At 43.7% G+C, this 14,034-nt stretch overlaps 2 protein-coding genes across 2 annotated transcripts in view; one reads left to right on the plus strand and one right to left on the minus strand.

The window, feature by feature from the left end:
- Positions 1-5,411, minus strand: part of ZNF654 (zinc finger protein 654) — a 35,526-nt gene extending 30,115 nt beyond the window's left edge. Inside the window, exon 1 of the mRNA XM_059815882.1 lies at positions 5,280-5,411. Coding sequence (XP_059671865.1) covers positions 5,280-5,411 — 132 coding nt within the window. The remainder of the gene's footprint in view (positions 1-5,279) is intronic.
- Positions 5,412-8,843: 3,432 nt separating this feature from the next.
- Positions 8,844-14,034, plus strand: CGGBP1 (CGG triplet repeat binding protein 1). Its single transcript, XM_059815988.1, has one exon. The coding sequence runs from the start codon at positions 8,867-8,869 to the stop codon at positions 9,368-9,370; it is 504 nt and encodes a 167-aa protein (XP_059671971.1). The 5' UTR covers positions 8,844-8,866; the 3' UTR covers positions 9,371-14,034.

The following is a 14,034-nucleotide window of genomic DNA, read 5'->3' on the forward strand; positions in this document are numbered from 1 at the left end:
TAACTCCTTAATTCCACTTTTAAAAAGGGGAGATAATTTCCCAGGGTAAAGCTAAAAGGACAGCAGGCACAAAAGCCGAGGAGAGGCCAGTAGGAAGCGAGAAGAGAGTATGTGAATAAGAAAAGACTTTATAATGTCCTAGCCTTGCATGATAGTGGCTTATCAGGTTTCCCATCAAGTGTCAAAGGAAAGAGTGCCACCACCTAACCCAGGACACCCTCCTTTGCAGAGAGGTATTCCTCAGCAGAACTCAATGATCACGCTTGGCATCCAGCTTGGGAGTAAACACGACCTGGTGCTTGCCACAGCTATTTTCTAAGGATTTCATTTTAAACTTGAACTTCACTTGAATCTCAAGCAGCACAATACTAAACTGCTAACTAGCAAATTGAATATGCTCGTTTTCACCAGCCAAGCATGGAAAAAAGACCCAGTAAATAGAGAACACAATGACAGGTTAATTTTTAAATTTAAACTGTTTCAAGTAGTTATGTTATTCTTTGATACACAGGTAAATTTAGTTACTGCAGTGTATGGTTTGCCCTTTATAAGCTTTCATGTAACTACCAATGTCACACATTTAAAAATAATCTGAAAAATGACAGTCAAATAAGTGAAGTGTGACTTTCAACAGTGCTCTCAAAATTTGAGCCATTAACAAGTATAAAGCATATTTATTCAGGAAGCTACAAAAAAAATCCTAGAACACCAATCATTACAAGAGAAAATAGGTGGTTAAAAGTTACAAATTATACCTTCTGAGAGAAATAAGCTTCAAAGAAATTGAAGAGCTCACTTTCTACCACTAGTACTCACGTGAACAAGATTTCTGTAGCTAAACTTTAAAACGATGTATGGAGATCAAATATGGATCCCAGAAGTCCAAAAAGTAGTAAAATAAAAGTCTGGCATAACCAAAAGGGTTTTGGGCTGGTTTTGGTATGAAATATAAAAGCAACTTAAAAACTATTGACTTGAAGTTCAAAGTAAGAGTCAAAGAGCAAGTACTTTCAAATTTAAACACATCACAAAGTACGAAAATTTATTAATCCCAAAATCAGAAGAACAAACATTCAAAGACATGTTTATTTTTCTACCTTCGTCCCCACAAAGCAAGACAGACAACAATTGAGTCATACAGCCCTGTATTTTTTTTTTGTCTACTAAAATAAAGCCAGGAAACACTATCTTCTCTAGTGCGTTACTAAATTTTACTTCTTAGCTTTCGAGTTTATAAACCCAAGAATTATTTTTCTAGCAGTGACTCCAGATACCACCAATTAATGTGAGCAAAGCAGGTAATCTTTATTTCAGGAAGTCAGATCATACTGGAAGGCCGTAAGTGGATGCCACCGTAAGAGCCACTCGAGTAGTATTTACCGCTCACAGTATTACCTTGTTACTTCAAATCAAGACTCACCTTGTGTTTATTTTAGTCAGTACCGAACAACATAAAATAACATCTAGTACAGTTATGCAGCCATGTGGACAACTACAGAAATGCTGGGAGTAACTTGTAATATTTTGATAGTACTTAATGTTACAAGAAAAGATTCTGAAGAGAAAATTTCAAGCTAGTTGGTGCAACAAAGAAAGCTATATCCATTTTCCAGCTCTCTTAAGGTTTGTTTTCAAATCAAGTAAATTCGGAAATTCATCCTTGTAATTATGAAAGTACTCCCTCCATCCTCAGACCAAAAAGCAACCATCTACGCTATTTTCTCTGCCCTTCATCATTTGTATTTCACTCGCACAGGAACGTCTCAATGGCTCTGGTCTCTGAGAAGTCTCTTGAAAGAATTTCAAATTCTGCATATAACATAACAAGTTGAAACTCTCGAAGCTCTTCCAAATGTTTAAACTGAGGGGGTTTCTGCTAGGTACCACCTTTCGAATTTCTTTAAACCTACAAAGTAGTTACAGACGCCTTGTTCTTTTGCTTGCCAAAGTTGGGAACAGTAGACTTGCTCTTCCCAACATGTAAGTGGTTTCAATACACGGCAAACTTCACAAACAGGAAGAAGTGCCAGATCAGCAATTTTTAGAAAGTAACATAGAAACAGCTGGTGAGATGCATAAGCTGAGCACTTATCTTCCAACTGTCTCTTTTCATTCCCAACCACAGAAATCTTGATTTTTGTTTTCCCCATTTCATCAATCTCAAATCACAATCCAAGAAAACATTTTATTCCACTTTGCCTTGGAAGATTCAGGCTGTAATGACTCTGTATGACCACACGCACCTACAATACAAAAACGGACTCCAGAAACTACACATGGGTTTAGAGACTCCACATTCTGACTTCGTGTTGTATCATTAAATTGTGATTATGCATATATTTAAGGAAAATGCTCTGCTAATCCAGTCATCTTTTGTAACTGTTACTTAATCTACTACCTGAAAGTGAAGTTCAGCTGTAATACTCCAGGCCTCAAGAGTGCTCAACCTGGCTGTTTACAGTAATATTTTACCTTTCTAACGTATTTCAAGGATGAAAGACATGTGCACACCAGTGCTGTTCAAGGTCTAAGCCACCCTCCTCTTACTCTAAGATCAGTCAAGAGGTCTTTGCTTCTACCTACAGAAAATGGTTCTGCAGACCAAAAAGGCTTTACACCTTGCTTTATTTTTCCTGTAGCTCTTACTGAGAGATGTGGCTGTGCACATACTTCACATAGTAGCGTAACTACAAGCAATCTAAACAATATTCTTTTCAGCTGACACCAAGCTTCATCACTATGATCGAAGCACAGCCATGTATTTTAATAGGTTGTTATACTGAAAATAAAAATGTTCCTTTTGGGTAGTTCAAACTCATGGTATTATCGCTACGCAACTATTTCTACAACTGCTGTTCAATTTTCGACACAGAAACAGGAACATAGGAGGCAAGCTAGGACATTCAGAAGTGCCAAATAACCATTAAGACAAGCAAAATTGTGTTACCAGTGCGGAGTGGAATGAAGTGGAGAGGCTCAATCTGCACAACAGCCAAATATGACCTTCAAAAGATCTGGACAGAGAAGTACAAAGCAACAGGCTCTGACATAAAACTAGAGCCAAAAGGAAAAATTGCACTAAAAAACCCTAATAAAGCGACACAGTATTTAAGTGAGAAGTTTTCCTTTACAACAAATATTCTGAGAAAGAAGTGACCTAAACTTCATGATACTTTGTGAAGAAGAACTATAAATGTGCTTCATCACTTACTAAATAGGCTGAGGGCCTATCAGGTATGTACAGGTATATACAGACCAGTATAATTACACCACTGTCAACCTCACAAGGGTAAATGAGCTCATGTGGAGCACACACAACTTCGTTTGTTGTCAAAGCACAAATGTCACACAGCTACTAGCTTTTTATACCAGCACACTACACCAGTTAAGATCTTGTATTTATATAGTTAAATCAGTAGAAGAATCCATTACTAAAACACATGCTTAAACAAAACATGGAAGACTATATTTTGAGTGAGCACATGACTGCTGATCACACCAGGCCAAATTTTAAAAAAAAAAATATCCCTGGAGACAAAGTGTTAATATATTAACTCACTTTCATCAGGCTTATTTAAACTAAGTATTATTAAAAAGAAAATTTAAAAGAAAAGAAACAGAGCCCTTTATACACTCAGAACATTGGCTGCCCATGTGGAGAGTTCATAAACTCAAAGCAAAACAAAGTAGGGGAGAGGGCTTGGCAATCTTTCTACACAAAAGAAACTGCAGGAGAAGTCAAGGTCAAATGCTTTAGACAGTCTACCATTAATAACTGTGATACAACTATCTTCTAGGAAAATTCCTTCCCTGGTCTTGTCCCCATCTGTTCCCTACTAATTCCTAGCTTGTCTGGGAAACGGGATTGGCATTAGTGTATGAAGCTATCACCCTGCCCACACTTCCTCATTAATACAACGAATTCAACAGACAGTAAGTGTAGCTAGAAAAATTTAAGAGAAAACTCTCAGTGTTGAGCAGAAGCAAATCTCTTTCCAACCTGCCAACTTAATCGAATACGGTTGTGATTTCTTACAATTGTAGTTTACTCCATACTTCCCAAAACATGCACTTCTCCTTTTACTGGCTTTACAATTTTTTTTTCCACACATACTAAGTTTAGAGAAATCACTAAACAGAAGAAAATACAAAAGGATCACTAAAACCAAAAGGCAACCTGTGGAGTTACCAAGCAGTATGCCACCCATGATGATTTTAAGCACATCTTACAGTAAATAATATTTCAAATAGATGTTTTATTGAATGTCAAAACAGGAAGAACAAAATAGGAACATAGAATTCCGTATTTAAATGGAAGAAAACAATCATAGTGGTGAGGTAAGCAGCCAAGAAGTTGATGAAATGAAATAATTCCACACAAAGAACCTCCAGACTGTGTTTCTGAAAACAAGGAGTGTGGCTGAAATATACCCAGCATAACTAATGTTTCATCAACACCTCCTGATGAAAGCAACTAGGAAAAGCAACCTGTTGTTGCTTGCTGCTTCGCAAGGCATACATGAAGAGGCTGCAAAGAGCCCAAGAATTCCGGGCCCGTGTGAAGAAACGCCGCTTTCCAAAAGAAAGAAAAATAAAAAAATTCGAATAGCCTGGTCTAATTTAGCCACCGTTATGGGAACTGCTTCCGAGGCCCTCCCTCCGCCTCCCGCCCAACTCCGCAGCCCAGGCAAAGCCACCCGGAATTGTTTTGCCCGCAGCACCGCCACCGCCGCCAGCACCACCGTGACCGCACGTGTCCCAGTCCGCCGGGCCCAGCAGCGGCAAAGCCTCCCCGCAGCGGCGGCGCCCCGCCGCCCCCCGCCGCCCCCGGCCCTTCCTCGCCCGCTCCCGCCCCCCCGCCGGGAGGCGCCTTCCCTCCCCTCCCCCACGCAAACCTCCCTGCCAGCCCCAGCCCGGCCCCGCGCCCGCCCCGGCCTCCACCCTCCCCCCGGGCCGGGCCGGGGGCACTCGGCGCCAGCACCCCGGCCGCCCCCCGCGGACGAGGCGGCCTCGCCTCCGCTGCCCGTCTCAAGACCCGGGAGCGCAGCGGGGCGGGCGCCCTCCCCCCCTCAGCCCTGCCCCAGCACTGACCCCAGGCCGCCGGGGAGCGGCCCGACCCCCGCCCCGCCGAGAGCCGAGGGGCAGCAGCCCCGGCCCCGCGGCGTCCCCCTTCCCCGCCACCACGAGGGGCCGGGGGGGGCCCCGAGCCCCGCCGCGCCCCACCCCCGTCCGCGGGGGGAGGGGCGAGGAGCGGGCCGGGGGGGCGGGGCGGCACTCACCTGGCAGAAGCGGCGGCAGTAATACTGGCTGTTGAGGAGGGCCGGCAGCCCGGCGGGGAGGCCCGGCGTCACCAGCGCCTCCAGCTCCTCGCTGAGCCGCTCCGACTCCTGATCGCTCTCGTCTTCCGCCATGCTGCTCCGACCGCCCTGCGCGTACCGAGCACCCCCCTGCCCCCGCCCCGCCCCGCCGGAAGGGGCGCCCCCTCCCCGCCGCCTCACGTCCGGCCACGCCCACCCGCCGCGCTCCTATTGGGCCAGCCGCCGTGCCGATCAACCGCCAACGGCGAGAGAACTCGCTGGTGACCCCTGACCTCTGGCTCCTCCCTTCCACCCGGCCCCGCCGAAGCGTCCTTCGATTGGAGCAAAAGTAACCTTCGTTACTTTGTCCCCACCTTGCCATTGGCTGCTTATCCCGTCTGTCACACCTCTCTCCTCAGCCTCCTGCCGACGACTGGTCAAAGCCCCCGTCCGCTAGACGCCACCGACGACCTCGCGCACTCTGACTGGCCTGAGCACGCCTCCATCACGGCGCTTACATCCGCCCCCCATCTCTAATTGGGCAAGAGTGACGTCCATCTCGGCGCCCCCGAGCCAAGAGGAACCAATCACGGAGGGGTTTCTGCTGCTCGGCCGCTCTGTGGCGGCGGGCAAGAGGCGGGCGGCGGGCGGGCGCGGCGGTTGCTAGGCGGGTTGCTAGGTCCCGCCTACCGCGGCCGCCAGGGTGGGTAGGTCCGTCTGGCTGCGGCGCGGCGCTGGCTGCGCGGCGGCGGCCGTCGGCGGAGGGGCGCGTCCGGCCCGCGGCGCGGCGCCCAGCGGAGGAGCGGCGGCAGCAGCCCCGCGGCGGCGCGGCGCCCGCCGGCGGGGCGTGGGGAGGCCGTGCGGCCGGAGCGGGTAACGGCGCCCGGCAGGGGGCGGGCGGGGGCCGGCGGGGCGCGGCGCGGCGGGCGGCGCTGCCTCGGCGGGGCCCGCCCGGGGCCGGGAGGGGAGCGGGCGACAGCGGCGGCGCCTGCGGAGGCGGCGGCGCCTCCCGGCTCTGCCATGGAAACACCCGCCGTGCCGGGCGGGGGCGGGAGCGGAGCGGGGCGGGGCGGGGCCGGGGCGGGAGGGGCCGCACCTGTCTGCCGCCCGCCGCTGCGGGGCGGGGGACGAGGCCTGGGGTGCGTGCGTCGCCGCCGGGGGCCGGGCCGGGCCAGGCCGTTCCCTCAGCGCCCCGGGGCCGGGCAGGGGGAGGAGAGAGGCGGCCGGCGGGGCGTCGGAGCGCCGACCCCGCCGCTCCGTAGAGGCCCTCACGGGTTAAATGGCGCCGTCAATCCGGTGACCAAACCCCGGGGAACATATGCATCGAGTTCTGGCTCCCGGTCACGGGGAGGGGAAGAGCGAAACCTCTTTGGCGGTTGGAAATGCGGAGTTGTTTTCCTCCTCGCCCGAAACGCTCCTTGGGCTCGCCAAGAGGTCCCCGTGCACACGGGGTGCTTCTGTCGCCCGTGACGCTTTTAGCCAAAGCGTGCCCATCCGCCTTCCCGGGGCTCCCACCGCTTCCGAAACGCCGGCCTCACCTGAAGGCCTAACAGAGGGCGGGAGGCCGGGTGTCTGTCCTGGATGCCGTGTCTGCACCCACACCGTCCCCCAGAAGTAGCTCAGACATTAGTACGCATCAAAGAACCCGTGCCACAACTTGAGAGAAAAAAAAACCCCACCAAAAATCCTGGGTTTCAGTAGTTGTACTGCTCAGGATTCCTACGGATCTTGATAAAGCGTAAGTGCAAACACCTGGTTTGGTAGAGGATTTGTTTTGACGTTTCAGAAGCCTGAGCAACAAGTTTATGTTAGGTTAAGACATGTTTTCCGCTTGATTTCAGGAGACAGTTATGTAGGAAACTCATGGGGATAAATTGCATAAAGCAACGAAAAGAATGAAAAAAGCTCCATCGATGCTGAAAAAAGATTGTTTATCTTAGTCTGTAGTGTTATGCAGTGTTAACTTAGTCTGTAGTTACCTTGACGCTGTCAGTCAAGACTTACAGTTCAGGAAAGTAGCAGATAGTGCACAAAAGTAACTAGGAAAGTAGCTAATAGCAAGACCTTGGTCTCCTTTTTTCCAAAAGGTTGTCATCTCTTAGTGTGGCAGTGGTTTAAGAAAAAAGACAATTTTGAAGTCTGAATTCTCTGTTCCTTTACTCTCTTTCCAGAGCAAGCAAAAGGCATTCTGGACAGCAGACACTCCATTCAGTCCTTCTGGCTGGACAAGCTCAACTTATATTTAGTTTGGAAATTCTAGTCTTTAAAGGCAGCTCTTTTAAAATGATGCAACAGCAAACGCTGTGTAACTAAATAAGTAGAGAGAACAATGCCTCTAGAGGTATTCCAATCTCTGTCTGCCTTGTAAGCATAAGCAATACAAAATTCTTCAAAGAGGTTCATACCCACAAGTAAATGCCCAGGCAGCCTATTGTACCTCAAAGTGCTTGCCAAAATGTATTTTTTAAGAAACACTTATTGCCCTATTTATTGATAAGGAAGTGGGTAGTTAATGTAATGAGTGATAACTTTGCTCAGAAAACCTCAAACCTGAACAGAGCTGTTTCTTGCCTTCAACTTTACTTTCAAAAGGACTTAAATTATCTTAGCTGAGATTTACACCAGCTACTCTATTTCTCAACAACAAAAAAAGAAATAGGTCCTGTTTGATTTTAGTACACTTGACTAGGTTATTGCCTGCTTCAGTAACAATGTAGTTTAGCGTGATGTTAAAAAGTCTCCAGCTCTCTTAGTTATCAGTTACCTTCCTCAGAGATGTTGTCGTCTTTGAAAATACAGGTTCTTATTTTGAACTGAAACGTATGCAAGTTCCTGTTCACATTAGGCTGTTTCACCAGTCTCTGGTTGCAATGACAAGATGATTTGCTTTGGACTCTGAGTTAAGGTTCAATCTAGTAGTTGTGGTCTGAGCTGGGGCAAAAGTGAGGGAGGGGTGTTCCCAAAGGAGTGCTGACAAAGCTCAGGTTTGGTTTTTTTGGTTTGGTTTTGATTTGTTTGTTTTGTTGGGTTTTTTGACTGGTTTTTGCAAGTGACAGTAGTGGCCTTCTTGCCTGATATTTGGACAACTAAAGTTTTTGCTAACAGAACTAATACACATTTTCAGGAAGTAAACAGAAAACTAGTGACTCAACATAACTAAGAAACTGTCAAATATGTTGAAAATATTAAGAAGAAGAAATCACTCTTTCCACTAAAGGGTAAAGGATAAAAAATGAAGAAGCAAAAAACCTTTCTATTTGACTTTCAGTGATGAACAGATTAAGTTTTGAGGGTTCTGGTGAGCTTTGTAGTTGTAGAAACCAAAAAATATTTTATTCTCACCCATGAAGAACTTTGGCCTCCTGAGTTCTTAGAACTTCAAGGTGAAGAATCTTTCAATAATAGTTTCACACACATATCTTACATATAATTATTTTTCAGATGTCCATAAGTGCTATATGGGATATTGAATAGACTGCGTCCAGAACTAGTTGGTTGAAATCATTAGCACATTTTAACAGCAATTTTTTTTTTTTTCAGCTTTTAGGTAAAGTTTAGTGAAGGCAACAATGGAACGATTTGGAGTGAAGTCCGCTCCATCACGTAACCGCTCGAAGACTGCTTTGTACGTGACTCCTCAGGATCGTGTAACTGAGTTTGGCAGCGAGCTGCACGAAGATGGAGGAAAACTCTTCTGTACTTCCTGCAACGTGGTTCTGAATCACGTTCGCAAGTCTGCCATCAATGACCACCTCAAGTCTAAAACACACACAAAGCGAAAGGCAGAGTTCGAAGAACAGAATGTCAGGAAGAAGCAAAGGACTCTGACTGCCTCCCTTCAGTGCAACAGTACTGCCCAGACAGAGAAAACCAACGTCATCCAGGACTTTGTGAAAATGTGCCTGGAAGCTAATATTCCACTTGAGAAGGCTGATCATCCATCTGTGCGAGCCTTCCTGTCCCGCTACGTCAAGAATGGCAGCTCGATACCTAAGTCAGACCAGCTAAGGAAAGCATACCTGCCTGATGGGTATGACAATGAGAACCAACTCATCAATACTGAAGACCGTTGAGAAGAAAACTGTTTTCATCATCGTTGTGAAGTTTTACATATTGATGGTGTGGTTTATTTTTATATTCATGCATATATACAGTGTTACATATTGGTTTTACAAGCTATTTTGTATTATTGTAGAAATGACAATCTATTTGTGAACTTAGTGGTATGCCACAGACTGTTGCTAACCCTGCTGTAGACTTCAGAGCTACACTGATGTAGAACTCACGATGAATGTAGGGAACATACCTGGCATACACCTTAACTATGTTCAGTCCAGCTGTAACTGACGCTAAGAAAAAGGCACTTGGATGAAGGACCTCGCTTACCTAAACTGTGCATCTAAACATACGAGGAAGATGATGCGATAGGGATTGTTAATCATGTCAGTGGATTGCTTTGTCCAGTATCCTGTCCAGGAGTGACGAAGAAGCGCTGCACATCTGAAATGCAAGAAGCTGTAGAATGGTTAGTTAAAATACAGCTGCTCTGTTGGGGGAGGATTATTTCGAATTCCTATTCAAGTTCAGTTTACGTTCTAAAACGGGAAACGTTTTCTTCTAGAATAGTCTCTCACCCTATTTGGTGCAACTGTGGATGTGCTCGTTATCCAGCTTAAATAGCTGGTCTCTTGTATTGACCTCTGAACTCCAGTATTCTCATAAAGCTAGGAGTTCTGCTGGTTTACCATGCCCGCTTTTTTAAAATCACTGTTTCATTGTCTCGGTTTAACCTGTCCCCTTCAGTTTCAGTGCCAATCTTTGAAAGTTGAGTGGACAAACCAGTAACTGAGTGTGGTTTGCAGTGCAGCTGCTGGCAAGTGAAACTTATACTGGACCGAGATCATAGTAGGGAGGATGAATGCCTTTTTCTTAATAGCAGGACAAAGGATGCCAAATCTAAATTGGGGGTGGGGGAGGCACTAAATTGTGGAGTTGAGAAAGCTTTTTTACAGTGCACAGGAGAAGAGGCTCCTCCATCTTTCCCTGAAAGTCCTCTACATCTCTGGCCTTGTCCTCAGCCTTTTAGTCAAAGAAGGTAAAGTGATTAAAATAGTTTTCAAAATAGTTACTGCAAAGGCTATTCAATACCTGTAAGTACAAATAGGAAAGCATGTATACTTTGAAGCTATACTGGAATTACAGATCTGGGCTGTGTTTCTTATGCTGTGCCAAGGCCACATCTATTGGACTGGCAAAAAGTAAAATGGGAAAATGAAGAATTTCAATAATGTTACCCTCTCCGAAATCTAGTGAACTATTACTGAGCTATTCCAAATTATTATGCCAAATAGACCACTCGATGTAAGTACTCTATAAAGTTTTTGAATGGAATGAGGGAGCATTGTGCAAAGTGCTGGAATACAACCAACTTCTGCCCGCTCTAGATTTCCTTGAGATGCTCTGGGTTCAGGGAGGTGCCAAGCATCTTCTAGTAGCACAGAAATCCCCTGCTCAGTGGATACAATGGCGTAAGCATGCTTTAACTCCCCCTCAAGTGGGGCCAGTTGTTCTGTTCAGCTTACTTTCCCCAATAGTATCTGTTTCTCAGTATTTTATTCCAGATACTTACAGCAATACTAAGTAATTGCTAAAAAGAGACAAAATAACCTGCTTATTTTGTTTCTGTAGCTATTTCCCTAGCTATTTCTAGAGCAGTCTCTTTTGCTGGATTGAGAGAGACTTACATACTTAGTAGCAACTAGTTTTTGTGCAATTAGCTTCTACAGAAATGCACTTGTGTTACATTATAACCATGTCTTGTGGCCTTCTGCTATGAGACCTGTTTGAATAAACAGAGAAGACTAAAATGCAGAAGGCTGCCTATCCACCTGTAGCAGCACATGGGTACTCAGTACACTGCTGCACCTTTTGTCCCTGTTGAAGTTAGCGGGGACTCCATGCAGTCATAGCAATCCTATTGATGATATTGGTTGCTGGTTTAGAACTTAAGACAGAAATATCAGTAGTAATTTTTTTCTCTAATCCTAGATATCAAAATATGCCTTCCAAAATATCATTTGCTATTGTACAAGCTTGGGTTTAGCTTAAGATCATGAACTGCCTTGGGCTAGAACTGTTTTATAAATCTTAAGCCAAGTGAAATGTACACTGCCAGTAGCCTTTTCTGTCCTGACAATAATTGAAAGTGTTCTTTTACAGCTGCTGTTTCATTACAGTGAAACAACATCCTTGCTTTAATTTTTTAATTTTTTTTTTACCTTATGAATGCTATCTTAGAATTGAAGCAAATAGAAAACAATGGAGTATTGAGGAAACAGGCTTCTGTTAAACAAAAGCATCTAGAGAAGATGGTATGTTTAAAAGGTATGAATTTGGGCTGGTTAGCTCAGTTCTTGCTAACATGGGATTTCACAGGCTGCACCCCATAACCACTTTATATAGGATTCAATGCTGTATGTTTTTCCCTTGACTGGCAAACTGAGACATTTTGAAAAGCTTAATGGGAACATTAAATAGGCTCTTGTGCAACTGAAAAAAAAAAATCAAGTTACTTTCACTTATACGGTTTTACATAAAGATGAAAGTTAGCAACATCAACAGCTTTTCTTAAAAAAAGCAAACCAGTCATTTTCAGTAAGGCAAAGTAATATTAGAACACTTAGTTTCTCAAACGCTTACTCTACTTATAAAGCAGTCTGTGTACAGAGCCTCAATTTACAGGATTAATACAATTCTGTAAGTATTTTCAGTAATTATTCCAGTACCAATTTATTTTTTATGCAAAATTACTGCAGATGGTACGAGCCTGGTGAGGAACCTTATCAGTGTAGCTACCAACTCTTAACAATTTAGAAGCAAAATATGGTCATTGGGATTTTGAGTGGAACTGACTTAATTCCAGTGCACAGCAGTTTGTAGGACAGTGGTGTCTTAATAATAGGATATTTTTGTTAAAAAAAAGCCACAACATTTTTCAAGCTTTTTGAAAATCAAGATACCGATTGATTGCAATAAACATTCATAATGGAGTAAACCAATGAAAAGTAAAGCACTTCCAGGTAATCTAGAAAGAATAATGAAAAAGTAACCCAGATCATTAACAAGACAGTTACAATTATTCTCTCTAAAAGTAAAAATGGTTCCACTCAGTCTTGGAACAGAGTCCTGCAAACACTCAAGTTCAGAGCATAATTTTGCCAGTGTGGCTGTAGTTGGATAAAGCATAACCTTGGCTTAATTGCTATTGATCTTAGGGAACATTTACAGCAGAAGTTTTCTGGTGTATCTAAACCTAAGTAATAACTAATTCCTAGAACAGAGGCTGCGGTTAAGTTGTTTAACAGTCTCCATGGGGTTTTCCTTTTTTTCTGCAAGAACACTGCATTATTTTCCCATGTACTTCCTGTAAAGAGTACTCAGAAGTAAAGGGAGGATGGTAGCAATGTCTGCTTTTCATTTTACATACGTATGTAGGGACAAGCTATAAGGGATACTTTTTGCCAAGTGGTTTTATTAATATATTTGAAGCTCTAAATGTAATATAAAAAAAAGAAAAGAAGAAATACTTTCTTCTCTGACCATGTACTTGTATTAGTTTAGCCAACTCACAGCTAAAATTACTCCAAAGTACTTTTCTAGGAACAACAATTTCAAAGAGTAAAATACAAACAGGAACAGTCTCTGTTTTGTGACTATTTACATGTGTGCACCATGTTAATTTCAGCTTGCATGTTCTTGAAAAAACATGAGCAAGTTTTAATATTTTTAAGCATTTTGAAGCCTGTAATTTGGTAGGTCCCTAGAGGAGGTGAAACATTTGACATAATGAAAGGGAAAGCTGTTTTTCAATTGAGAGAGAAACTTGGTTCTGCAAAGTATGGGATATTCTCATGATAGAAGGACTATTTTTAGCCAGAGCCCCTTTTAGCAATTCTGTTGAACTGAACAGTGAAATGCTCCCTGCTAGGGTTTGCAGCATAATGAGCTGGTTTTCAGGAAAAAAAAAAAAAAAAAAGAAAAAAAAAGAGCTGGAAGTTTGGCAAGGATAATCTCTATTTATATTTACATATAAAGAGAGGAAAGACTCACTGTTGTTGTGTTCACATTGTACTCACTGCTAACTCTTTGTGTAATTAGAGTGCTTGTTGTCTTTGTACAATTTTAAGGTTGTGTCTAACTTTCAAAATAAATTTTTTTAACAAAGCTTCTCATTGTAATAATGCTATTAGAGTTTAGTCTCTTTTGGGCTAGTGAAGATGCTTTATTTTTGGTTTGGTGGTAAGGATGTTTTGCTGATAGTAAGTGGCCACAGAAATGGATTTATTTAAACAAGTGATGAACTTATGATTAGATTCTAGAGTGAGGCTGAAAATAACCTGGGTCCTGCAGTGCCACAAGACTTCCTGTTAGAACAGTAAGACCAGAATAAGTGATTTAAGTTTTTATATTAAAATATTATTGGAAGAGAAATACTTTACTTTGTAAAGTTTTCACTTGGTAATGGAAAAATGGTCCTTTTTTAAAAAATAAAGGAATTCCTTTTTCATAGAATTTATGCATGATCTCTTATTTTGCCAAGAAAGCAGATAAAGAACATGTGGTAGTTCACATATAACGGTAATGTGAGATAGTAGAAATGGATGGTGACAGGAAAAATTAAAGGATGTACATGCTGTTGTTCTAGCTTAAGGTAATACCAAACTATATGTTGAAACAG

The sequence above is a fragment of the Gavia stellata genome, chromosome 1 (assembly GCF_030936135.1).
Source record: "Gavia stellata isolate bGavSte3 chromosome 1, bGavSte3.hap2, whole genome shotgun sequence".
NCBI lineage: Eukaryota > Metazoa > Chordata > Aves > Gaviiformes > Gaviidae > Gavia > Gavia stellata.

What these genes read in the sequence shown, in the direction of transcription:
- CGGBP1 (XM_059815988.1), top strand. Translation starts at nt 8,867, where the DNA reads ATGGAACGATTTGGAGTGAAGTCCGCTCCATCACGTAACCGCTCGAAG.